Raw genomic sequence first — 25,921 nt, 5'->3', positions numbered from 1 at the left:
GACTCTTCGGGTTGTTGATCTTCCTCAGTTGCGTTTTCCCCCCCACTAATTCCTCATCCCCGGTTTCCCTCCCCCTCCCGGGGGCTGCAGCAGTGTTGCTGCAGTGCTGTGCTGCAATGCTGCTGCTGCTCAGGTGTGTGATTCCACCTGGCAGCGTCCAGGAAACTACCTGGCCACGCCCGTCACCAGGCAGCAATCACAGCAGCAGGAGGGGAAATGGGCCACCTAATAATAATAATAATGGTGATAACTTAATAAAATGCCATCATTATTATTATTATTATTATTTGTTAGGCGCTTACTATGTGCAAAGCAGTGTTCTAAGCGCTGGGGGGGATACAAGGTGATCAGGTTGTCCCACGTGGGGCTCACAGTCTTAATCCCCATTTTACAGATGAGGGAACTGAGGCCCAGAGAAGTTAAGTGACTTGCCCAAAGTCACGCAGCTGATAATCGGCGGAGCCGGGATTTGAACCCATGACCTCTGACTCCCAAGCCCTTGCTCTTTCCACTGAGGCACGCTGCACCTAACGAGGCCTGGCAGTAGCCTTGGAGGGCCAACCAGCAGGCATGGCTTTGGCTGCTTTCACCTGCTTTGGTGGAGAAGTCTCTGGGCACGAGCTATCGCTTCGGGGCAGAATCCCCACCCTCAACCCCATCTCCCTACCCTAGGCCTGCGTAACTCGGTGAGCTCCCTCTAGACCGTGAGCTCGTTGTGGGCAGGAATGTGTCTGTTGTTAAATTGTGCTCTCCCGAGCGCTTAGTACGGTGCTTTGCACACAGCGAGTGCTCAATAAATACCATCGAATGAGTGAATGAATAAAAAGTTGAGGCACGGAGTTGTCGCAGCTCTCCCACCTGCCCTTCGTTCCGGGAGTTTCACGAGACGGGGCCCACTATGTCACAGAGCATCACGGACTTGGCTCCGGAGTCCTTATTAGCCATTGGCTAGATCCCAGTTTTCATTTGTGTCCTTACGGAAGTCCTTTCTCTATTTTTGCATTTCATCCGTGAGTGTGCGGAATGACTCTTTCTGTTCCCGGGATTGCCGATCAACATTTCCCAGATGCCAATAATGCGCTTGCTGCTGTGTGAAGCAGTGCCCTCCTTCTTGGCCTGTATTTTAGATTTTAGATCTTGTGGATCTTGAAAGGAATTTACTACAGAGTTCTAATCACCCATCCCCACCCCAGTTTGTTTGGAAATTATTTTCCAAGTTTGGGTTACAGCATCCTGAACACTAGGCTAAACATGAGGGAAAGTATAATAAGAAATTCCAACCGAGGGAAACTATCTCAATTCCAATTCTAGTGAGTGCTGGTTTGCAAGGCAAAATGTGGGTCATTAATATAAGGTTTTATTTTATTTTTTGGTGGGTTCGGGTCATCATTTTATTAGTCCCAAACTCGTCATTCCAAATATCATGTGATCGATCAGTCATATTGATTGAGCACTTGCTCTGTGCAGAGCACTGTACTAAGTTCTCGGGAGAGAACGGTGTAACAGAGTTGGTAGAAACGCTCCGTGCCCATACCGACCTTATTGTCTAAATCTATCTGTCTTTGATGGATTGAGTTTGGAAAGGTTTCTAAAAAATGTCTCATCAACGCTTTGTCTTTACGCTTGTAAATTTTAAATAGTAATCTAAAAGAACCTAAAAACATTGAGGTTGTGAAACAGCCACCACCGTCAGCTAATGTTTGATACATTAAAAAAAGTGTCCTTCAAAAGAAATCATAAGTTCTTTATTTTAGTTAACTAGAGAGGTTAAGACTTCTTTGGGTATGCTAATAGGTTCCTTTTTATCCTACAGATGCCTCTAGGGAAATAAATCCCTTAGTCCTGAGGTAAATGAATTGCAGGAGCCTCAAATACCATTTGGGTAGAGAGAGGAAAGGGTAAATTGGCAATACAATGGTTATGAAATGGCAGGTAGTTCACCTGGTTGCTCTGGAAACCATAAATCCTCAATTTGCCCATAGGTTTGCCCTAAATGATGGTGAACCGTGGGAGGGCTTGACATTAGTGTTTATTTACAAAACAGTTGATCATTTGATAGTCTTAGTTCTAGCTGCTTAGAAAAGCCCGTCCTTTTAGGTGTCCCAGATCTTCTAAATCCTACAGGGATAACTATAATGATATTATTGAATAGTGTTACTCCGTGAACTTTTTTTGTCCTTTTGAAAAAACTCCAACTCTCTCAGGTTGGTATAATTGGTTTGGTTTGTTGTGCCTGTGAAAGTGTTCTTCAAAAGACGTGGCGTAGACTAAAGGTTTTGAGTATGCTCTTGTTTAAAGTACATGGGCTCTTATTCTCTTTATTGTCCTAAACAGCGTGTTTTATATTTAAACCTCGATTGGTTGAAAGATTGCCAAATGTGTAATTTGTCACTGATCTAACAGTGTGAGCAGGTCTAAACATGCACAGTAATAAGAAGGGTGCCAGCTTTTTGCCTGTATCTGTGGATACCAAAAACAGCAGAACCAGTTCAGAATGCTAGAACAACAGAATGCAGAATAAAATCTCGTTGTGCAAGTTTTCAAACTTTTATCTCTGTAACCTTTGTAAAGATTGTCGAGGGCTTTTTGTGTGTGTATATGTGCATATATGTTTTGCAGTTCAGTAGTTTAAATCCTCTTGTTCCATTCTGTGTCCGCTCCCATTTATTTCCGTAGCATATACAGCAGCGATGAGGATGACGAAGAAATTGAGATGTATGATCATGACTATGACGGACTGCTTCCCAAGGCCGGGAAACGTCATTTGGGGAAAACTAGGTGGACCCGTGAAGAGGTAACTGGTTAATTTTGCTACGGCGTGATTTCAACCTTGAGATTTTCCAGTATTCCTTTGAAACGGCAACTGGAGTCCAAATAAACCAAACTGAAAAGATGGTGGGTGGTATTCCCAAACTCCCCCTTGCCCCCCCGCCCCACCCTGCTTCTATGGTTGGCAGACCCTTAGAGAGCGCTTCATTTTGAAGAAATCCCTCCACTGAGCAGTAACAGTCGTAGCCATTTGTTTGACCGCAGCAACTGACTACGACATAAACGCTTCTGCTCACCTAGAAACCTTGTAGTAGCACTACTCCCTTGATTTCTATGGTAATAGAAAAAAACAGTGTTTCAGCCAAAAAGCGATTTCATTGAATAAAAGAGCGTGACATTTTTGATGATCGGTCTTAACAACTGAAACATTACCAAGAACCACCAGCACCCCTAGGCAGCACCTGTCAATCAAGCAGTTCCCTGGGCCCAGTAGGGGACATGCTTGAGAACGCACTCTCAATGCAAAGCACCCTGTTTGCACAATATCGATATCACATTTTTTCTCTTTGTGCTGAATTTCAGTGTGGGGCAAAGTACTAGCATCAGATCCTCTTAATGTTCGTTGGCTAAAGGTTCAGATAGCATTTGCTCTGAAAAGACACAGGTTAAATGCAGTAAAATAGTTGTTACCTGGCAAGAGTTAGCCACAGAGCTCGCCACTGGTTTCATTTTAAGGTGGACTAATCATCTCTTCCAGGTTGGGACCCCATTTTGCTTCAGTAGTCCCCTACAAAAAGTTAACCTTACCTGGGGCCTAGAAATCAAATACTCCTCTACCCCATCAGGGTTCCTCCTAATGAACAATTGGAAAAGCAGTTCTCAAATCTTTTATTCTCAACCAGTCAATTAATAGTTTTTATCAAGTGCTTACTCTGTGCCGAGCTCTGTACTAAGTTCTAGGGAGAGTACGGTAGAGTTAGTCCACATCATCCCTGTCCTCAAGGATCTTACAGTCTAGCTGGTAGAGGCAGCCCCATAAATCAGTCATAGGTAGGGGGAAAGCAACCCAGGTTAAAGATGTGTATGTAAATGCTACTGGCCCAGGACTCGGCAGGTGTGTACCCTAGTGCGTAGGTGACCCTGAAGTGGTGAAGTGGCAGAAAGGAAAGGGGAAATGAGTGTTAACTAGGGAAGGCCTGTTGGAAAAGTTGAACTCCCTGCCCCTAAGGCCCTCTTTCTCCGTACTCTGTCAAAATCGAGAATAGGACACACTTTGCTCTCCTCTTGGCATCGCTGCAGTTCTTAAGGCCTGGCAGGGAATAAGGGCCCGAAAAGGGTCTTGACGATGCGTCAACTCTCCGGAGTGCAGCAGTGCTGATCCTTATCCTCTGCCACTCCCCTCCTCTTCTCCCTGTCCTGGGATATCTGACCCCAAGCTGGATAAACACCATTCTAGGCGGTAGACTATAACTTCTTCCTCTAGACTGTAAGCTCCTTGTGGACAGGGAACACGTCTGCTGAGTCTGTTGGATCATACGCTCCCAAGCATTCAGTGTACTGCTCTGCACACAAGAAGCACTCAGTAATTGCCACTGATTGACCGTCGATCGGTGTAGGGTAAGGATCATTTCTGACCTTTTGGGCCATTATAATGAGCCAGATGTTTGGAAACCGCATTAGAGGAGCAGTGCTGGACAGCGGTCTCTTTAGGAAGCAATGGAAAAACCCCATGCCTGCGGTCTTATGGCGGGGTATGCTTCGTGCTGTGAAATTATCTACTCGTTTCCATTGAGTGGCACTCTGCGTTTTGGCTGTGAGTAAAGAAATTCTGTTGGGAAGTCGAAGGGAAAGGGTCCTCTTCTTCAGATTCATTCATTCATTCATTCAATCGCATTTATTGAGTGCTTACTGTGTGTAGAGCACTGTACTAAGCGCTTGGGAAGTACAAGTCGGCAACACATAGAGACGGTCCCTACCCAACAACAGATGAAAAGAATTGACTAGATTCACAGTAGGCCCTGTTCTCTTCCTGTTGGAAAACACCAAATTTTGGTGCAGAAGACAAGGGCAGTTTTTTCTCATCAAATTATTGCCATTCTCCCCTGTAATCAGGCTTAAACAGGGAAAAATGGAACATCTGCTAGATGCTGAGCTTCTCTACTAGATTATAAGGCCCTTGGGGGCACAGATCGTGTCTTCTGACACTACCGCACTCCTCCAAGGGCTTAGCACAGCGCATTCAATAGTGGCTCAATAACTACGATTGGTCGATGGATCTGCTGGGTACCGTCGGAAGCCCATAACAGTCTTCATGTGTCGGACAGACGGTAATGGAACTCTCTTTGCTGGCCCCATTTGACGTGCGACAATAAGCAGCCTGTCACGAACGGGAGACAGCCAGAAGACATCCCCAGAGAAGTTCAGGCCAGCACCTCCTCTGACCCCACCTCTCCTCCCACCCCAGGCATTGCCCCACTTCAGTATGCAGACACCACAGGTGCTGTTACTCAAGGTAGTCTCAGGAATATATTCATCCATTCGATCGTATTTATTGAGCGCTTACTGTATGCAGAGCACTGTACTAAACTCTTGGGAAAGTATAGTGCAACAATAAATAGTGGCATTCCCCGTCCACAATGAGGAAAGAGCACACCATGCACAGAGCACTATACCAAGCACCTGGAGAGATTCCACAGGTAAGAACTAGGCATGGCAGTCAGGATCACGTTAATACATTTACGATCCTAATATCCTGCAATATTGAAATATCTGCAGTATTCAGTCTCAATTGAGGTTTACTGGTTTTATTTCCTTCAAAGAAATTCAAAATTATCCAGAGCATTTGGAAAGTATCTTGCAAAGATTAATTTTTATCTGGGCATAGGTAATTATTTTTCTATTTTCATATTGGGTTGATCGGTTCACTGCAATTGTTCCAACTAACACTGTTGACTTTAAATGTCTCAGGATGAGAAGCTAAAGAAACTAGTGGAACAGAATGGCACAGACGACTGGAAAGTTATTGCCAATTTTCTGCCTGTAAGTGAAGATTTGCTTTGGTTATTTAAATCTTGTGGGAGTAAAATTTGTACCTCTTTTCCAAAATAATAGAATATATTTGATTATGTGAACTGTTTAAGCAACTGGGTGGAGTTCTCCTCTTTACCTATAGTCTCTTGAGGAGAAAAAACAGGAGGTTTTGGAAATATTGGTGGATTTCTGAGGAACTTTGAAGAGACTGACTCACATGGTCCTTCATTTCCTTGATTTCTGAAGGAAGTATAAAGTGGGAACGTGGTAATTTGTTGCCCAGTAAATGATTAACTTAATAACGCAGGTCAAATGTCTAAGTTCAGAAAAGAAACACGTTTCAATCAAGTGTGATGGTCGCTCCCAAAGAATGGTGTTTCTTTTAAATATTGTAACATCTGATTGGGCACTGCAGCTTGAAGATGCCATCGTATGAAGCATTCTGCTAACCCAGTTAGTAGCTGGCTAAAAATTAAGTTAGATTGGCTGGAGGTATATGCAAATTCTGTTGGTTTAATCTGCAGTTGGGGTGGGGGCAGGGGCTGGTGTGCGTAGGCCATGCCCTTGAAAATTGAGGATTTATAGGACCGGGCCCACCTTTGACCTCCCCTATCATTTCAAGAATTGGCAGACCTCCCTTACAAGTTCTGAGCAGTTCAGAAGATTCTGATTGGAGTTGAAATGCCTCGAAAAGAAAATCACCTGCTGTTTTCCTCTCATCTCATATGTGAGGGACCTCGGCCATGAAATCTTCAAGTACATCTCCAGTACACTCACACCTAGCAATACACTCTCACCGGCAACAGTGTCACCTGTGAACCTGACAATTCTAGTTAGAGAGCATTTGACTTACGCATTTTGTTTTATCTTTTTAGAATCGGACAGACGTACAGTGCCAGCACCGATGGCAGAAGGTACTAAATCCTGAGCTAATAAAGGGTCCCTGGACTAAGGAAGAGGATCAGAGAGTAAGTACCTCAGCCCCCCGCCCCCGCGCCTATTTCAAATCTTGAAGATAACTCCCTTATTGATCCGTTGCCCACACGTGCACACCCATCGTGGCTGTGTTTTTTGTTGTTGTTGTCGTTGTTCTTTTTTTCCAACTTCACAAACTATTTAAAGAGAAAACCCAGGACTGTGGGCACCTATTTGAATAAAGCGTCTCTGGAAGAATTCCACTGAAGCTGCCGCAGCGCGGCAGAACGTTTGCACTGATTCATTATGCAACACTAAAACCCGGGTGGTTTTTGCATGTTTGTCTGAAGGTGATAGAGCTCGTGCAGAAATACGGTCCGAAGCGTTGGTCTGTTATTGCCAAGCACTTGAAGGGGAGGATTGGAAAGCAGTGCAGGGAGAGGTGGCACAACCACTTGAATCCAGAAGTTAAGAAAACCTCCTGGACCGAAGAGGAAGACAGAATTATTTACCAGGCACACAAGAGGCTGGGGAACAGATGGGCAGAAATCGCTAAGTTACTTCCTGGACGGTAATAATGTGTAATCGCTTTTAAGCGGGAAAGGAAAGGGAGTGGGGCTTGAGTGTTGTGTTTTAAATGTCCACTGGGTGAATTGCACACTTCTTCATCACATGTCATGCGCTGGGTCAAAGATTCGAGGGTTGTTTTTCCTTAAGATTAAGGAAACAATGGCTTCGAAATATTATCGCATTACTCTTAAGTAAATGAAGTTTAAATAGTAAGAACCAGTGCCCTGCTTTTTTAGCTACGGCAGAAACCCCCAAACTTCTTTTGATGAGATGCAGTGAAAGGAGACATTATTTTTCTAAAAAAGTATTTGTAGCTGGTGTTTCATTGTTTTATTATTTTTTAATGGTGTTTGTTAAGTGCTCATTATGTGCCAGGCACTGTACCAAGCGCTGAGGTAGATACACGATAATCAGGTTGGACCCAGTCACTGTCCCACATAGGGCCCACAGTTTTAATCCTCATTTACAGATGAGGGAACTGAAGCACAGAGAGGTAAAGTGATTTGCTCAAGGTCCCACTGCCGACAAATGGCGGAGCCAGGATTGGAACCCAAGTCCTCTGACTCTTTCTTTTCCACTAAGCCATGCTGCTCCTCAAAGTATAGTAAAGTAAAAAATACTTGCAAATACCACTGGGTAAAAGTGGAAAACCAAAAAAAAAAAAAAAAATTGCAGCAGAGAGGTCATATCTGAGTACTTGAAAATAACATTCTTTCCCTTTGGCTCTTTTTTAAGGTCAGAACAGTGGAAGACTTAAAACAGTTTATTTTCTCAGTTAAGAAACTATTTTATTTCTCTGAAGAGTACACACCCAATGCTCCTATAGTGTGGGGCCATGCTCTCACAGAGCCCCACGTTAAGGAAACCTTGGTTTGTAATTTGTATTGTGTCTGCTGCTGTGCACATCCACACAACTGTTCTTCAGGCCTCATGTTGCATTGTATCCTGTCAGGCCTGTGTTGTCAGAAGCACATTCCCTAATTCTGCTGTCACGTTCCAGCCATTCTGTGTAGTGCAAACACACGTTCTGGTGGAACTGAGTGGCCCCTTATCGCTGCATAAGTTGCCCAGTTAGAAAATCAAAGATCGGTGCCTTTACTCCCTTGCAGACTCTTCACTCCAATGTCTGTCTAATGCTCCCACCAAGGAGGGTATGGTGTTCTTTTTTCCCCAGAAGTGACATGTATTTTACATGCCTACAATTCCATCTCCAATGCTATCAGGTAGTTCCGAGTGGACTGGGTCCAGGCCAGGAAATGTCAGGATCAGTTTTGGACTATAAGTCAATCAGTCAATCAGTGGTATTTATTGAGTGCCTAATAATGATACTATTAATAACAAAAATTATTATTGTGGTACTTGTTAAGTGCTTACTAAGTGCCAAGCACTGTTCTAAGTGCACTTACTGTGTGCAGAGCACTGTACTAAGGGCTCGGGAGAATACAGAACTGTAGAATTGGTAGACACGATCCCTGCCCACAAGGAACTTGTAGTCTTAAAGGGGAAGACAGACATCAAAATAAATTACAGCTATGTACATAAGTCCTGTGGGCCTGAAGGAGGAGTCGCTAGCTAGCCTAATTCTGTTTTGGGGGTCCTCCTCATTTCGGGGGTTAGTGGCAGGTACCAGAGCATCACCCATTCATGGAAGTCCGTGGATGCTGTCTGGAAATCAAAGAATAACGATGTGCCACCCCAGCCCCCTCCAGAAATAAGAACCCGCCGTGCCTTGCTTGGGCCTGGGGATCCTTGGGGAGGGTCTGGCCTCTGTTTTGGGACTTGGCGTGAGTTGGGTGGGCTAGCGATTGCTGCAGCCCATGCAAGACTTTATCATTGGCTACCTAGAGAGTTGGCATTGAAACAGCAGTCAAGTGGTTGTTTTCCTAGTTGGGCAGAACCTTTCCGAGCAGTTCAGGTTACTTGACTCACATTAATCTCCACCACTGTTGCGGTGAAACTTTCTCTTTATTAAGGAAATGAAAAGGTGCCGAGATGGAATTCTTTCCATTTGGGGAAATGGAATGAATAAGGAACCCGTACGTGTGTACAGTGGTTTCTTTCAAAGGCTGAGCTGAGGGAGGTGGAAAAAATGAAACGCCATGTGATACAACAGTAAATTTGATGTCTGCTAGGAACAGTTTTCTGTCATTTAACTTAATCTGAATAGAAACTTTTTATGTTCATATATTCTCTGTGCAGAACTGATAATGCTATCAAGAACCACTGGAATTCTACAATGCGTCGAAAGGTTGAACAGGAGGGTTATCTGCAGGAGTCTTCCAAAGCCAACCAGCCTACAGTAGCCACAAGCTTTCAGAAGAACAATCATTTAATGGGCTTTACCCACACCCCACCCTCTTCCCAGCTCCCCCCAGCTGCACAGCCCCCAGTTGCCAATGACTATTCCTATTATCACATCTCTGAAGCACAAAATGTAAGCTGATGGAAACCATTTGCTTTAGCTTTTTCAAGGATTGTTTGCTTTCCAGTTAGAAGCTTGTTTTGCATCATCTGATTTGACATAGGGATAGAACACGAGGGCTAGGGTGGGGAGATAAAAACAACTTTATAACAAGGGGACTTGCTTTAATTTTTGAGTGGCCATATGATGTTGCGGATAAGGTAATATCTTCCGAATATTTTCCATAGAGACCTAGAGAGTAAACTCCAGATATATTTAGCAAGTCTCTGTTGTAGACCCAAGTTCTCTATCCTTGGATCTAGAAGGTAGTTCTGGAGGCCCTTTGCATCTCGCTGTCCTTTTCTCTAATTTTTTTTTGGATGTGTGCGTGTGTCCTGAGCCTCTGTTCTATATACTTCTGATGCCACTAAGTGGGCTTCACGGTTGATGAAGAGAGAGGAGCGAGGAAAAAAAGTGTTTTAATAACAGCATGGGTAGAAGTAATCAAAATTTTAAGCTTCAAAATTGCTGGAGAATAATCTGCAGACCCTGGAAGCATACACAAATCACATGCAAATCACATGCAAATCCACTCCTAGTTCTCCCAACACTCTTTTAGATATCTTTGGATTTGTCTTTGGGAAAGAAAAAAATCACAGTGGAGAATATTGCTTGTTTCCACCCCAGCACTTAGTACAGTGCCTGGCATAGAGTAAGGGCTTAACGAATACCACATTATTACAGTGAAATTTAGTGCAATGAATTTAAAATCTTTGGAGAGTTAATGATCTGAATTCATACTTTTTCTATATTAATGCTTGAACCAAGTGATGTTTACAAACTTATCGATCCAGGGAGTGGGGCGAGGAGGGGTTTGGTCTGTAGCATGTACATCCTCATTTATATGTGTTTGTGGACATTTTGGCACTTCCTATTAAACTCTCACCATCGTCAGTGGATGAAGAAATATTTATTTCGCGCCCTCGTCCCCGCCTCCCCCCACAGTATATAAAATAGCAATGTTTGAGGTACTCAGTGGTTATGTTAAAGGATATGGTTTTTGCCTTTAAGGGCCTTATAATCAAGTAGATGAGACAAGGCAGAAACAACATTCACTCAACTAGTATCGTCGGTCTTGTAGAAAAGTAGCTTGATTTTTTTTTTTTTTTTACTCGTCCATAACTTGGATCCGTGCATAATAATCATATTCTTCTTTAGGGTTCCTTCAAAACTCCTGAGTTTCAGATTGGAATGCTAGCTCTCCTGGAGCGTGTGGCACCACAAATGACATGAATTATGTCTTACTCTTTGATTTAGGTCCCTGGACAGATCCCGTATCCTGTAGCATTGCATGTAAATATTGTCAATGTTCCTCAGCCAGCTGCTGCGGCGATTCAGGTAGATAACTTAAAGATCATTTCAGGAGGGAATTGAGTCAGTGTTTGATGTAGAACCAAAGCTATTAAAAAAAAACCAACTGAATGCCTACTATCCTGTCACAAAAATCACGTTTTCACCCTACCAAAGTGGTATGGACAGGGAAAGGGGCTGGGGAGGGAGTTCTGACACACAGTCTGCTCTTCTGAGGAGACCTCAAAACACCCCCTCCCCCAGCACCTCCAGTGGAACCCCGGGTTTCCTAGATGCTGCTCGTTTTAATGCCTGGGATGAAACTCAACGAGAAGTTTCACAGTGGAAAAATGCAGCCGGTGTTTGTGTCGCCTCTGAGTCTAGTTTGGTTGTGGTACCAAATGAGAGCAAGCCACAAACATTTTACTTTACAGCATCCAATCAGACCTTTATCTTTTCTTTTCCCTCAACTCTTAATTTCAGAGACACTATAATGATGAAGACCCTGAGAAAGAAAAACGAATAAAGGAATTAGAGTTGCTACTAATGTCGACTGAGAATGAACTGAAAGGGCAGCAGGCATTACCAGTAAGAATGTCACTGTGTGCTTGGATGGAGGGATAGCAGCTTTACTCCAGTGCTTTTCTCTTACTTTCCCTTCCCTTCTAATTGTGAAACTAATCAAGGCTCTATGTTTCCATTAAGAAGAACACAATAAAATGGCAATTGGTTAGGGAAATGTACTTATCCGCTAAGACTGGGGGACATTTTCTCTTTTGTGGCGTGAGGGATTGTTATAGAGATACAGCGTCGTCTAATGGAAAGAGCACCGGCCTAGGAGTCAGGGGGCCTGGGTTCTAATCCCTGCTCTGCCACTTGCCTGCTGTGTGATCCTGGGCAAGTCACTTTACTTCTCTGTGCCTCAGTTTCCTCATCTGTAAAATGGAGATCCCATATCTGATGTCCTTCCTACTTAGGCTGTGAGCCCCATGTGGGATGGGGACTGTCTCGACCTGATTAACTTATATTTACCCCACTGCCGAGAACATAGTAAACGCTTACAAATGCCACTATTATTATTATTGTTGTTGTTGCTATGATTATTATTATTATTATTACATCATTATCACTGAATTGGTTTTTCCAAAGTGTCATACACAATTTAAAGTATCAAAGAAGGTCAAAAAGAAGTAAGTGGGTGTCTCAGCAGACTTCCTAACATGGGGGAATCTGCCTTATATTCAAGAGCCAAGTTTCTTGTAATGAAAACGTAGTGCCTTATCATTCCATTTTTCTCTTCTGTTCGATTCCCTCTTCAGATGTATATTTCATTCTTCATAACTTCAAACTCGACTTGGTGCATGCCCCGTTCTGTTTTGTTTTTGTCTTTTTTATTTTGTTTTCTCTGTGAATATGCTAGAACCTTTAGTTGCATGCGTGAAACCAGTGCTGGCTATTACTGAATTCTGAATTCTCTTTGTAGTGATCAGGTAGTAAATTAGTAAAGCAGCTTCTACTTTGTAATATAGTTAAACAATCACAAAAAAAGAAAAGTGATAGCCAGCAGATATTTTCATGAGTAATTAAAAATAATAATTGATTGTATGCATGATATGTTAGTTTGACCACTTTTAACTTTAGTTAATGTTTTGCAATTTCTTCTGTTGCATGATCACCCTGGAAAGAGATTTCTGTTAATTTGCTCTTCTGCTTTCCTAACCACGTTGATTTGACAGCCTCTTCATTGCATTGGTGTAAGCTGTAGCACTAGATAGGGATAGAAGAAGCAAAGAGAAATGCAAACAAAAGCAACTCTAACTCTTAAATCCCTAAACCTTTTGCAGAGTAGAATGCTAACCGGGTCATCCCGATCCTCAGCACAAAGTATCTGTGGAACTTTTATGGACTTTCGGAATAGTCTGCAAATACGATCTTTTCTATACTGTACATGAGAGTCCATGGACCCCAGGTGGGCACCCATGCAATTTGCTATTTTAACCAACTGATGACATTAAAGGTAATCACAAAGATGAGAAAATAGGCCTCTACTTAAAAAGCAGGGTCTTACATTGATAAAAGGAAACATCTTGACAACTGTTTCATAGGCGTAAGTTTTAGATGATGAAACGACTTTTATCTTTCCTCCAACAGCATCTGACATCTTGTGCAACTTAATTGCTAAGTTCCTCCTTCCTTTTTTCTCCCCACTTTTTCTTTTTTTTTTTTTTCTCTTCTTCCCTTAGACCCAGAACCACACATCCAGCTACCCAGCCTGGCACAGCGCAGCGATGGCTGATCACGCCAGACCCCATGGTGACAACGCGCCCATTTCCTGTTTGGGAGACCATCACCACTCTACTCCATCTCCTCCAGTAGACCATGGCTGCTTACCTGAAGAAAGTGCATCTCCAGCGAGGTGCATGATCGTACACCAAGGCAACATCTTAGACAATGTTAAGAACCTCTTGGAATTCGCAGAAACACTTCAGCTTATAGATTCTGTAAGTAGCAATTTTAAGGTCTGAGTCGAGTTGTTTTGGCCAGGGGAAGTGAGGAGTTCCCGTGCTTTAGGTGTTCTTGTTTTCTCCTGCGTATATCTTAGTACAAACTTATATTCTGGCAAGGCTGGAAGTAGGATTTCAGTCTGGTTATGCACTTTAGTCAGAAATGTGACCCTGAGTGCCCATTTTGTGCTGAGCCCCATTCCAGCTGATTATCTGACAGTGTTATCTTTAGTTCAGACCACCTATTGTTTCGTGGGCCACCTGGGTCAAAATCTCGTGCTTTGCATTTATCGTTTAGTGACCCATCTTTTAGGAAATAGGCAAATGCAGGCTTAGGGCTTAGTTTAGGGCACGGGGGGCAGTCTGTTCATTTTTATCGTCTCAAGGATTCTGCCTTCCTTTGGTGTAGACCGTCAATAGCTCTGACCTTTCGAATTTAGGAGATTGTGGGCTGAATTCTAAAACTGTGAGGCTTGCTAGGTAGTGCCGCAGGGTTTTCTTCTAAAAGCCAATCATCCTGGGGAGTGTGAGTTAGGTCAGTATGTCAGTTTTTCGAGTATTAACTGAATTCTTGTGTCAACAAACTTCATTTCAGCTCCTAGTTAGTAGTGCCTTCCCATTAGGGAAGGTGTCTAGATTTGGCATGCGTGTTAGGGCAGTCTCTGAAGAGGGCTATGCAGAAATGAAGAACTCAGGCTCTAAGGGCAGAAGTTCTAGTGCTGAATGACAGGCCAGCCACTGCCCGGCAAGGTACATACAACCCACTCCGAGAAGCAGCGTGGCTCAGTGGAAAGAGCGTGGGCTTTGGAGTCAGAAGCTCCTGGGTTCAAATCCCCGCTCCGCCAGTTGTCAGCTGTGTGACTTTGGGCAAGTCACTTCTCTGTGCCTCAGTTCCCTCATCTGTAAAATGGGGATTAAGACTGTGAGCCCCCCGTGGGACAACCTGATCACCTTGTAACCTCCCCAGCGCTTAGAACAGTGCTTTGCACATAGTAAGCGCTTAATAAATGCCATTATTATTATTATTATCACTATTATTATTATGTTACCTGTCAGGCGACTCACCTAAAGAGGTGAGACCGAATTAACCCGGGGGCGGAGCGTTTGCTTTGTAATGGGCCTCTCTTTCTCAGTGCTGTGCTTGCGTGGAGTGGCCCACATCATGCACACACGCTGTCTCATGGCTCCATACCTCCCACGTCGTTTCAGGATCCTTCATCATGGTGTGATCTCAGCAGTTTTGAATTCTTTGAAGAAGCAGATACTCCACCTAGCAAACCTCCCTCAGGCAAAGCAATTCAGCTTCAGCCAAGTAGACCCGAAGGATACCCTAGCACTGGCTCGAGCAAATGCATATTGAGTCAGGGCTCTCTTGACTCCTCCAAGTTCTTGTCTACGGCCAAGTACAGCGCAGCTCCATTGGTCATCCTGCACAAAAAGAGAGGAGGGCATGCCAGCCCCTTGGTCACTGGAGGCAGTAGCTCCTTCATACTTGCTGACGTCAGCAGTTCCACGCCTAAGCGTTCCCCTGTCAAAAGCCTGCCCTTCTCTCCCTCCCAGGTAGATCAAGACTTCTGAGCAGATGTTACTAATTCTCAACAGTCACCAGAGTGTTAACAATTTAGAAACTAATCCTTGGAACAAATGACTAATTACTGTTGCACTCGTTGATTTCACTCCGCGTTTGAATCTAGCTAGCCACTTCTGGGTCAATCTTTATCACTCAATTTTAGGTTCTCTGCAAGCTAACTGATGATTTTTGTAGTTCAATTGCTTCTGATTCTCCGTGGTTTGGAAAGGAGGAATGATGGTTGATACGTGGGCCTTTGCTTCTGTTTCTTCAGTAGCAGAATTTAACGTTTCTCTCCCTTTTAACACTCTCTGCATCTCTGGCCATTTAGTGTGATTTTACTGACCTGGTGGAAAAAACAAACTGCGTTTAGATAATGTTCGGGTTGGGAGCAAAAGTCAAAAATGTACTGGGTATCACTCCATCCTCAATTTATGACTAAACTCATTCGTGGGAAGAAATGACTTCGTCCTAGAGAAAAGACCTTCCGTCTTTACTTTGTATCTCCTAACATTTGTCAAGCAGCCGTTAACATTGCGTGAACGCAGTTTGTGACTGAATTTCCTTTTCTGATTGAATTATTTCCTGGTAACTGAGAAAAAAAAATGAGAAAAAGACCTCTTGAAACATTAAACCTTGTTCGTTGATTGGAGAGTTGCATAGGTATAATGTTTACCCAGCCACATTCATGTTTTGGCACTTTTTTGATGACAATTTCAATAACATCTATTGTGTTGATTTAAACACGGCTTTAACTCACTGCATTAATGGTGTTTTTGCAGTAGAGTTGTCTCACTGGGCCAATCAGAAAATTATGTTCTGGAATGATCCATGCAACCTAAACTAGCTTTAATAATTGTCTTGGGACATGGAGTTAATCAGAGAAAGTAAATGCAGTTGATATGAAAGATCAACATTGACTTTACAAAACACAAAAAATTCTTGCCTAATTGACTTCTTTAGATTTTAAAAAGTTAACGCCATTCCACTGTGTAGGCTGGTGGCAAGTACATTTTATTGTGACAGCCTCTTCCATATTTTGCAACTTTGTCACCAGAGTCCCTGAGTTGTATATCACTTATCATACCCATATTATTGAAAGTGCTCTCCTGAAACAATGCCCTTATCCCATAATCAGTGTGCTGAAGCATATTTATTAGTTTATATTATGGGACAATAAAATATACTTGGTAGCTATCAGGAAAGGATTTCATTTTCATTTCTTCTTAAGTCAGCAGGATTACCATAAGAAGCTATGATTTGAATCTAAAATATTTTCTTTTTTCAGTTTTTAAACACTTCAAATAGCCATGAAAATGTGGACATGGACTCTCCTTCTTTAACCTCCACTCCACTTTGTGGTCATAAATTGACTGTTACAACACCATTTCACAGAGACCAAACTCTTAAGCCTCAGAAGGAAAATAATATGTAAGTACATACTTTATTTTAGTAATAGATGTTATCTTATTCATTCACTGAGATATGTTCTTGTTCCCAGTTCATTGTAGTTTAGATTAACTTTAAAACATAAAACAGGTACTGATGAGCTGGCCAAAACGTATTAGTTCAGACCCACCTAGAAGTCGAGGATTGTATGAAGAATAGGTGCCGTTCTTGAACTAGAATGGGTGTGTGTGTATGTGGTGTGTGTGTGTGTGTGTGTGTGTGTGTGAGAGAGAGAGAGAGAGAGAGAGAGAGAGAGAATGTGTGAAAATAGAGCCATTTTTTATAATTTCTTGCCTGGTTTTCTGCAGTGTCTTTGAGATACAGTCTGCACCAAGGCTCTGTTCAAGGTGATAAATCCCATTTAGAGTTGCTGCAAGATAGGGGAAGAATAATCAGTGGTTCTTAAAATATGGCTTGCAGGCCATTGGTGGTCCACCATGACTACCCACATCACTTTTAAAGCAGGACTGCTGTCCCATGTTCCTGTTCTAGAAGTGCAGTGTGACTTTGTCAGTCAACTTGGAACTAGGATGAGGGGATATGGGTAGCCTAATCAGGAACAGAAGGAAAATTCCCAACAAATCCTTAAAAAGGGGAAAGCTGCCAGGAAAATAGGAAGAACTCTTCCCTCCTTACCTGCTAGAAAGAGCGAAAGCAGTGTCATTTCTGGAGCAGACCAGTGGTCCAACCACCCCAGGATTCAGGCTCTGATAATGCCATCATCATCATCATCATCATCATCATCATCATCAATGGATTTATTAAGTGCTTACTCTATGCAGAGCACTGTACTAAGTACTTGAGAGAGTACACTACAACGGAGTTGGTATACATGTTCCTTGTCCACAACAAGCTTACAGTCTAGAGAGGGAGACAGACTTTAATGTAAGTGGCTCCAAAGGGTGCCTGGGGGATAAGTGATGTTTGCCTTTTGGATGTACATCTTCCCAGGTACTGTTTTCCCCTTGCCAGTGGGAAGTCCTTCCTCCCCCAACCACTGGATTGGCACATGAACCCCAAAATGTGAAAATAACTAAATTAGCTGATGCCTTGAGATCCCTATCTAAAGTTCTAAATCTAAATTTCTCTTGGTTTTTTTAAGCGGCTCTTTCATTACCTAATTTTATTCTGTTTTGTGGGAGTAAAAGATTTTTCAAACAATCAGTAGTATTTATTGAGCACCTACTGTGTGGAGGAAAGCTCTCTGGATACACTACCAGAATGATTGCAGATGGAGGTGGGGTATTCTTGGAGAGATGTGTTCGTGGAGTTACTATGGGTTTGAAATGACTCGACAGCATTAGACAAGACAAGACTTTGTGCAGAGCACTGTGTTAAACTCTTGGGAGATAGGATAGGCGATATAGAGATAGAAGAGAGGAAGCCTTGTGTTGTTTACAATCTGATGTGGGAGGTAAACACAAAATAATCTACTTGTAAGAGGAAGCAGAAAATAGACAAGATGATCTTCACTAAGGACTAAATTCTCATTCTGTGTCGATATTCAGGTTTATGTTCTGCCATGCGAATAAGTCTGTGCTGTGTTTCCTAAGAAATCTCAGAGCCTTTTCCAGAAGCCTGTGTTTCAGGCTAATGGTTTTAGTAGGAATTTTGCAAGTGCAGGGAATAGAGTGTTATCCCATAAGGATAAGAAATAATTTTTGTATATTTATCATTGAGATGCTTCCTTCCCTTCTGATTAAGCGGTTTTAAAGGCAGTGAATGGTAGGACAGTACTTTTTCTGAAAAGGTAGAGTGAATGTACACATAAAAATCAAATCTTTACCCGACGAGGCTTTTGGATTGAACCTATAAGTACTCCACATAAAACAGGTAAGTATGAATGAGAAATACCACACTCATTCAATAGCAGTATGTTATGATGTTGCTCATGCTGACTTGCTTCACTTTTTTTATTTTTCTAGTTTTAGAACTCCAGCTATCAAAAGGTCAATCCTGGAGAGCTCTCCAAGAACACCTACTCCATTCAAAAATGCTCTTGCAGCTCAAGAAATCAAGTACGGCCCCCTGAAGATGCTGGTAAGTGGTAACCCTGGTAGCTTAAGTGGGATTGACATGATCAGAAATGGGATTTCTTGTCTGATGCTAAAATTCTCCTCCTTCTCCTCAGCCACAGACCCCATCCCATCTGGTGGAAGATATGCAGGATGTCATCAAACAGGAATCGGATGAATCTGGGATTGTGCCTGGATTCCACGAAAACGGGCCACCTTTATTGAAGAAAATCAAGCAAGAGGTAAGGGAGGCTGTCCTTTTAAGGAAATCAGTACAAGACCCTCAATGTGTCCCCATTCATCCTCCTCCATTCGTCCAATGTTCCCCGCCCCTGAGTGGCTCACTGTCCTTTTGGGGTGGCTCTCGACTCTTTATGCCCAAGCTTCCTGTTCCGGGGAAGGATGCAGACACCCACCTGTGATGGATGAAGACCCCTCCTCCCCCGTTGACTTCCCCTTCGCCCTCTGCACTCTCTCCTTGCTTCCCCCCGGCCGCAGGATGAGCAGTTGTGCCATGGGAGAAAGGAAGAGAAGCCAGTCAGCTAAGCTGTCCTCCTTCTTTCCAAACTTTCTTTCTAGCCGCCATGGCTTAATTATTAAGTGGATGATGAGCAGCCGGGAAAATTGAGAATGACAAGAACATTCATCTATTTCACAAACTGAATTAAAAAATAGCAGAATCTGATGCACCTAAAGAACTTGAGGTGTTCGCCATTAGCCTGTGGGCCGAGCCAGCATTGGGATATGCGGTTTGGGAGAGGAAGAGGGACTGGCAAAGGGGAAATTCAGAGTTCCAACCTTCAGCTATATGTTTGAGCATATTTCAGTCAGTCAGTCAGTTGTATTTATTGAGTGTTTACTGTGTGCCGAACACTGTACTAAGCGCTTGGTAGAGTGCAGTATAACAATAAACAGACACATTCCCTGCCACAGTCGGTGGCAACAAGTTAGAGATGTGCACATCCTTAGATGAACAATGGCCCTTAAAATACTCTTCTCTTCCTATCTGTCTTCACTCTAGGTGGAGTCTCCAACGGGTAAAGCAGGGAACTTCTTCTGCTCAAATCATTGGGAAGGAGAGAATTTGAACACACAGCTCTTTAACCAAGGATCTCCTATAGAAGACGTACCAGTATGTATAAACCATCAGACCCCAATTCCTCTCCCCAGATATTACAGTCACCCAGAATTTGAATACGAAATCTGTGAATTTCAAACCACCAAAAAAACCCCCCAAAACTTCAGTTCTGTGCCCTCTCAACTGCATCTCCTCTCCCAAACACAAATACCCTCTCTTCCTTAAGACCATCATTCTCCAGCTTTAACTGATGTTGTCAAAATGCTGGATCTGAAAATGAGAGTGGGTTTGAGTTATAGAGGGATGCCGCCGTTCCACTGGGGCAATTTTGAATCCTCTGCACCGGGAGAAATCCTGGGCCTCCCAAGGGCTCAGGCTGGTCTGGAGAAGCCAGCTGCAAGCAGATTGCCCAAGGCCCCTGTTGGGGAACCTCTCTCTGAGTGGCAGGGGGAAGTCCGGCCTGGCACCGAATAGTTCTGGGACAGATGTGAGCCCCTGGCAGATCTGGATTATCTGAGAGGACAGTGACCTGTCAGGAGTTTGAGAGTTGGGGTCCCTAATCTTTCACCTCCCTTTCAATGTACTTTCCAAGCACTTAGTACAATACCCTACACACAGTAAGCACTCAATAAATACGACTGAAGGAATGAATCAATCAGTCAGTGGTTTTTATTGAGCATTTACTCTGTGCAGAGCACTGTACTAAGTGCTTGGGAGAGTACAGTACGACAGAATTAGCAGACACATTCCCTGCCCTTAATGAGCTTACACTTGACTCTATGGGAGGAAGCCATTCTCTTTAGAGTTTCAAGAAGCAGAATTTCTCTCAGGCATGTCCAGTGGGCCTTCGGGACGGAGGAGTTCAGCGTTGCGATTGTACGGTGTCGCTTTTATCTGGTGCCACCCCAGCCTTCCTTAACTTCCCGATTATCCTTTGTATGTTTAGAATCTTCTTACCAGTTCTGTTTTAATGATGCCGGTGTTAGAAGAGGAAGACAGTGTTCTCAAAGCGTTCGCCGCACCTAGAAATAGGTCATTGGCTGCCCCTTTACAGGTAAATTGCTCTTTGGGTGGACACTAGTATATTTTAAAATCCATGCATTTCTTGGAAAAATTGCCCCCTGGTTTTAACATGGTGTTCCCTTGAAAGGTAATTGATTCTGGTCTAGAAGCTTATATTCAGTCTGGATTCCTCATTACCACAAGGAGAGGGGACTGTCATTGGCCTGAAATAAGATACCTTCATTTTTCCTGCCAGTTTGTTTAGCTGGGGGGGGATTGTCTTGCTCTCCCTTGGGCACAGGGCTGCCCTGGCGTAGAACCATTTCTGAGTACCAGTCTGTCAGTGGAGACCAGAGAGGGTGTACACAGAGGAGGAAAGAGGTGAAGGGAGTGGTGATCCAGCATTCTCCAATCTTCCCGTAAAGGAGTGTTCCTTCACACATGTTTTCTGTGAGAAGGAAGGACATATTGTTGGCTCTCAGTCTGTTGTCGGGTGTGAGTTTAGATAGCTGTTAGTCTGTAGCCAAAATGTCACTATCATCAATATTTATTCAGTGCTCACTGTAGGCAGACATTACATTTAGAAAAAAGAAACAATGGTCAAGCTCAGTGGGGAAAGAGAAACACACGTAAAATGAAAAGTAAGTAAGTCGATCATTACATAGGTGGACTGGGGCAGGCATAACCAGAATGATGGGGGGATGTTCCTAGATGAGGTGGACTTTGAAGGAGGGAACTAACATGGTTTGGTGAAGTGAATGGGGGAGGATATTCATTCAATCATATTTATTGAGCGCTTATTGTGTGCGGAGCACCGTACTAAGCGCTTGGGAAGTACAAGTTGGCAACATATAGAGACAGTCCCTACCCAACAACGGGCTCACAGTCTAGATGGGGTAAATGTGTGAGCGGTGGTTGGGAGTAGAGAGATTCAGGAGCAAAGAATGGTAAGAGGAAAGTAGGATAGCCTAGCCTAGAGGGAAAGAGCACAGGACTGCAAGTCAGGAGACCTGGGTTCTAATCCCAGAATATGTCTACCAACCTTGCTATATAGTGCTCTCCCAAGCCCTTAGTGTAATAATGATAATAATAATAATAATAATGGTATTTGTTAAGCACTTACTGTGTGCCAAGCAGTGTTTTAAGCACTGGGGTAATACAAGGTGATCAGGTTGTCCCACGTGGGGCTCACAGTCTTAATCCCCAATTTACAGATGAGGTAACTGAGGCACAGAGAAGTGAAGTGACTTGCCCAAAGTCACACAGCTGACAATTGGCGGAGCCGGGATTTGAACCCCTGACCTCTGACTCCAAAGCCTGGGCTCTTTCCATGGAGCCACGCTGCTTCTCCAGCTTTACTGTAGTGCTCTGCACCCAGTAAATGTTCATAAAATACCTCTGATTGATTGATGGATTGATTGCTACTTGCCGGCTGGGTGACTTTGGACAAGGCAGTTAACCTCTCTGTGCCTCAGTTTCCTCATCTGTAAAATGGAGGTAAAATACCTGTCCTCCCGCCCTCTTAGACTGTGATCTCCATGTGGGACAGAGACTGTTTCTAAGAGGGGAGTAAGCACCTACTAACTAATGATTATTATTCTTGTCATTATTGTTATTGTTATTATTAGCATTATTTCCCCCCTTTTGAGTCATGCCCTATAGCTATTGGCTTCCTGTGTAGGCAGGGTACAACAGGAAACTTGTTACCCATCTAAAATGAGTAATCAATCAGTCAGTCAATGGTATTTATTGAACAATTTCTATGTGCAGAGCACTGTACTAAACGATTGGGCGGGTACAGTACAAGAGAATTAGCAGACACATAACAAGCTTACAATCTTGTCAGATCGGTTGGGCGCAGGCTCATACACTATGTGTATTTCCAGCCTGCCTCCTTGTCAGTGGCAAGGATCTATCCTGTAAAACTTGGTTTTCCTAGGTAGAACTTTCCCTGTGACAAATAGGTTAGGCTTTTGCTTTCTATACCTCTCCCATAAAACAAATTAGGAGCTCAGATTCTTCAACCAGTTAATCTTTAGATCTCGTAGAAGTACAAAATGAATGAATGTTGGTGTCAGGTTTAAACACATTCCTGTGGTACAAAATTCACACAGAATTTCAGCCTTTAAAAGTCAAGCTGCAGATGATGTGATGCTACTTTGCCTAAAGATATAAGGCGTCTCGATAGCAGTAGACACATACTGTGAATTTAGACCTAATTGTTGATCAGTGGCAATACTAGTCATATTTTGTACATCAAAGCTCGATCTAATTCCTATTGATGGCAACTTTACTCCTCTGATGAACTAGCCTATCAGGAGGCTAGGCTCTCAGTTGCTAGTTTATGTACTAGCATAGCGGACTAAACACCAAAACATGCTGTGCGTTACTGTCCTTAGAGACAGCTAGATAAGTCCCAGTTTTTATGGGTTAACCCACAGGTTTTTGACTTTTTTAAAAAACTACCTCCGTAGTCCCAAGTCAGTCAGTCAGTTGTATTTATTGAGCGCTTACTGTTTGCAGAGCACTGTACTAAGTGCTTGGGAGAGAACAGTAAAACAATATAAGAGATACATTCCTTGCCCACAAGGAGCTTACAGTCCAGAGGGAGCTTACAGCCTACAGGTTTCTCCTGAGGTTCCATCCCCTCACCTGCACAGAGGAGAACCCATCAGCTCCAAAGCAAGGAAATGTCTCACCATCCCACCCAAATCCTGTCTTCTCCCTGTCTTTCTCATCACTGTAGACAACACCACTATCCTCCCTGTCTCGCAAGCCTGTAACTTTGGCATTACCCTCGACTCATCTCTCTCCTTCAACCCAGATATCCAAACGGACACCAAATCTTTTCGGTTCTACGCTCACAACATCTTTTGAGTCCACCTTTCCTTCTCTATCCAAACTGCTGCTATGCTGATCCAGGCACTTAATTCTATCCCACCCTGATGACCGCATCAGCCTCCTTGCTGATCTCCCTGCCTCCTGTGTCTCCAGACTCCAGTCCGTATTTCACTCTGCTACCCAGATCGTTTTTCTATTCACCTCCACCATTCATTTTTCCGTCCACCTCCTCATCAAACAGAAACTCCTTACCATTGGCTTCAAGGCACTCAATAGCTAACCCCCCTCCTATTTTACCAAGCTGATTTCCTAGTAGCATGTTCACTTCACTCTTCCAAAGCCAATGTACTCACTCTATCTCAGTCTCATCTATCTCACTGTCAGCCCCTTGCCCACATCATTGCTCTGGCCGTCATGTATAACAGACCATCACTTTCTCCACCTTCAAAGCCTTATTAAAAATCACACATTCAAGAGGCCTTCCCCAACTAAACCCTCATTTTCCCTACTCCTTCTCCTTTTTGCGTCGACCAAGCCCTTGGATCTGTACCTTTTAAACACTTGATTAAGCATTCCACCCTCAGTCAGTCAGACTGACATGAGTCTGTCATATTTACTGAGTGCTTACTGTGTGCAGAGCACCGTATTGAGCGCTGGGGAGAGTACAGTAGAACCATATAACGAACACATTCCCTTCCCACAAACGAGCTTAAAGCCTAGAGTATAAAGCTCAGGCCCGGGAGTCAGAAGGACCTGCGTTCTATTCCCGACTCTGCCACGTATCTCCTCTGTGACCTTGGGCAAGTCACCCCACTTCTCTGCCTCAGTTACCTCATCTATAAAGTGGGGATAAAGACTGTGGGACATGTGGGACATGGACTGTGTCCAACCTGATTTCCGCATGTGGGACAGGGACCATGTCCAATCTGATTTCCTTGTATCTACCCCCGAGCTTAGAACAGTCCTTGGCAAATAGTAAGCACTTAACAAATGCCATAAAAAAGTGCTATGACAGCTAGGAGTGCTACCCACCTTCAAAGCCCTCCCCAAATTACATCTCCTTCCCTACTTAAGTAGGGAGACTACAGAGGTAGTTTTTTAAAAAAGTCAAAAACATGTGGGTTAACCCATAAAAACTGGGACTTATCTAGCTGTCACTAAGGACAGTAATGCTTTGGTGTTTAGTCCGCTATACTATTACATAAACTAGCTACAAGAGGCCTTCCCTACTTAAGCCCTCATTCCCCCTACTCGTCCCCTCTTCCGCAGCACCAATGCATTTGGATATGTACCCCATAAGCACTTAATATTCACTCCACTCTCAGCCCCACAGCACTTTTGTACATAACATTAGACTCTGCCATTTCCCCTTATGTGTAATTTATTTTAGTGTCTGTCTTCCCCTCTAGACTGTAAATTCCTTTTAGGGCAGGAATCATGTCTGTCAAATCCGTTGTGTTGCACTATCCCAAGCACTTGAAACAGTGCTCTACACACACAGTTAGTGCTCAGTAAATGCCATCGATTGATTAATTGATTACTGAAGTGGTACTTGGGAGAATTTATCTTGGAAAGAAGAAAATGAACTGGAGAAGTCCTCCTGTAGGAGGTGGGATTCCAGATGAACTTTGCATCGATCAGTTGCATTTATCGAGCTCTTACTGTATGCAGAGAGCACTGTACTAAACGGTTGGGAGAGTACACTACAACAGAGTTGGTAGACACATTCCTTTAGAAGATAGGGAGAGCCGTGGAATGGAAAGGGGAGGCAATTCTAAGCAGGATGGAGGACATGAGCAAAGGATCAGAGGTAGGAAAATTGAGCCTGAAGCTCAATTCAGTCATTCATTTGATCGTATTTATTGAGTGCTTACTGTTGATTAATTATGGGATTTATTAAGCGCCTACTATGTGCCAAGCACTGTTCTAAGCACTGGGGTAGGCACAAGGTAATCAGGTTGGACACAGTCCCTGTCCCACATGGGGCTCACAGTCTCAGTTCCCATTTTACAGATGAGGTAACTGAGGCCCTGAGGGGTGAAGCGACTTGCCCAAGGCCACAAAGCAGACAAGAGGCAGATCCGGGATTAGAACCCATGACCTCCTGACTCCCAAGCCCCTGTTCTATCCAGTACGTTATGCCGCTTCTTCTGTACTGTGTGCGGAGCACTGTAGTAAGCGGTTGGAAGAGTACGATACGACAATAAACAGACTCATTCCCTGCCCACAACAAGCTTACAGTCTAGAAGCACGGTGAGAAGTTGAACTTGGGAGGAAAGAAGAGTGCAAGCTGAGAGGCTGAAGCTACTTCTTGCCGTGGTCCTAGAAAACAGTGCCACCCCTTCTGTAGCAGGCAGCTGCCACAGCAGAAACAGGAGCTTCTTTCTCACTTGCCCCGGATTCTCTTGTGCCGCTGGCTTCTTGATT

The 25,921-nt window shown here is 43.6% G+C and overlaps 1 protein-coding gene across 4 annotated transcripts in view; it reads left to right on the top strand.

Annotated features, from left to right (window-relative positions):
- MYB (MYB proto-oncogene, transcription factor) overlaps positions 1-25,921 on the top strand; it is a 45,624-nt gene that overhangs the window by 7,518 nt on the left and 12,185 nt on the right. Inside the window, exons 2-15 of one of the 4 annotated variants that reach the window (XM_038741401.1) lie at positions 2,677-2,794; positions 5,737-5,808; positions 6,675-6,767; positions 7,065-7,285; positions 9,484-9,718; positions 11,003-11,083; positions 11,519-11,623; positions 13,279-13,536; positions 14,749-15,099; positions 16,398-16,540; positions 18,484-18,598; positions 18,690-18,815; positions 19,595-19,705; positions 20,598-20,705. In XM_038741401.1, the coding sequence (XP_038597329.1) occupies positions 2,677-2,794; positions 5,737-5,808; positions 6,675-6,767; positions 7,065-7,285; positions 9,484-9,718; positions 11,003-11,083; positions 11,519-11,623; positions 13,279-13,536; positions 14,749-15,099; positions 16,398-16,540; positions 18,484-18,598; positions 18,690-18,815; positions 19,595-19,705; positions 20,598-20,705 (2,137 nt within the window). The remainder of the gene's footprint in view (positions 1-2,676; positions 2,795-5,736; positions 5,809-6,674; positions 6,768-7,064; positions 7,286-9,483; positions 9,719-11,002; positions 11,084-11,518; positions 11,624-13,278; positions 13,537-14,748; positions 15,100-16,397; positions 16,541-18,483; positions 18,599-18,689; positions 18,816-19,594; positions 19,706-20,597; positions 20,706-25,921) is intronic. The other 3 variants (XM_038741409.1, XM_038741417.1, XM_038741424.1) reach the window with 3 other exon arrangements.

This window comes from Tachyglossus aculeatus, chromosome 2 (genome assembly GCF_015852505.1).
Source record: "Tachyglossus aculeatus isolate mTacAcu1 chromosome 2, mTacAcu1.pri, whole genome shotgun sequence".
In the NCBI taxonomy this organism is placed as follows: Eukaryota; Metazoa; Chordata; class Mammalia; order Monotremata; family Tachyglossidae; genus Tachyglossus; species Tachyglossus aculeatus.
This window is presented reverse-complemented; position numbering and strand designations above follow the sequence as displayed.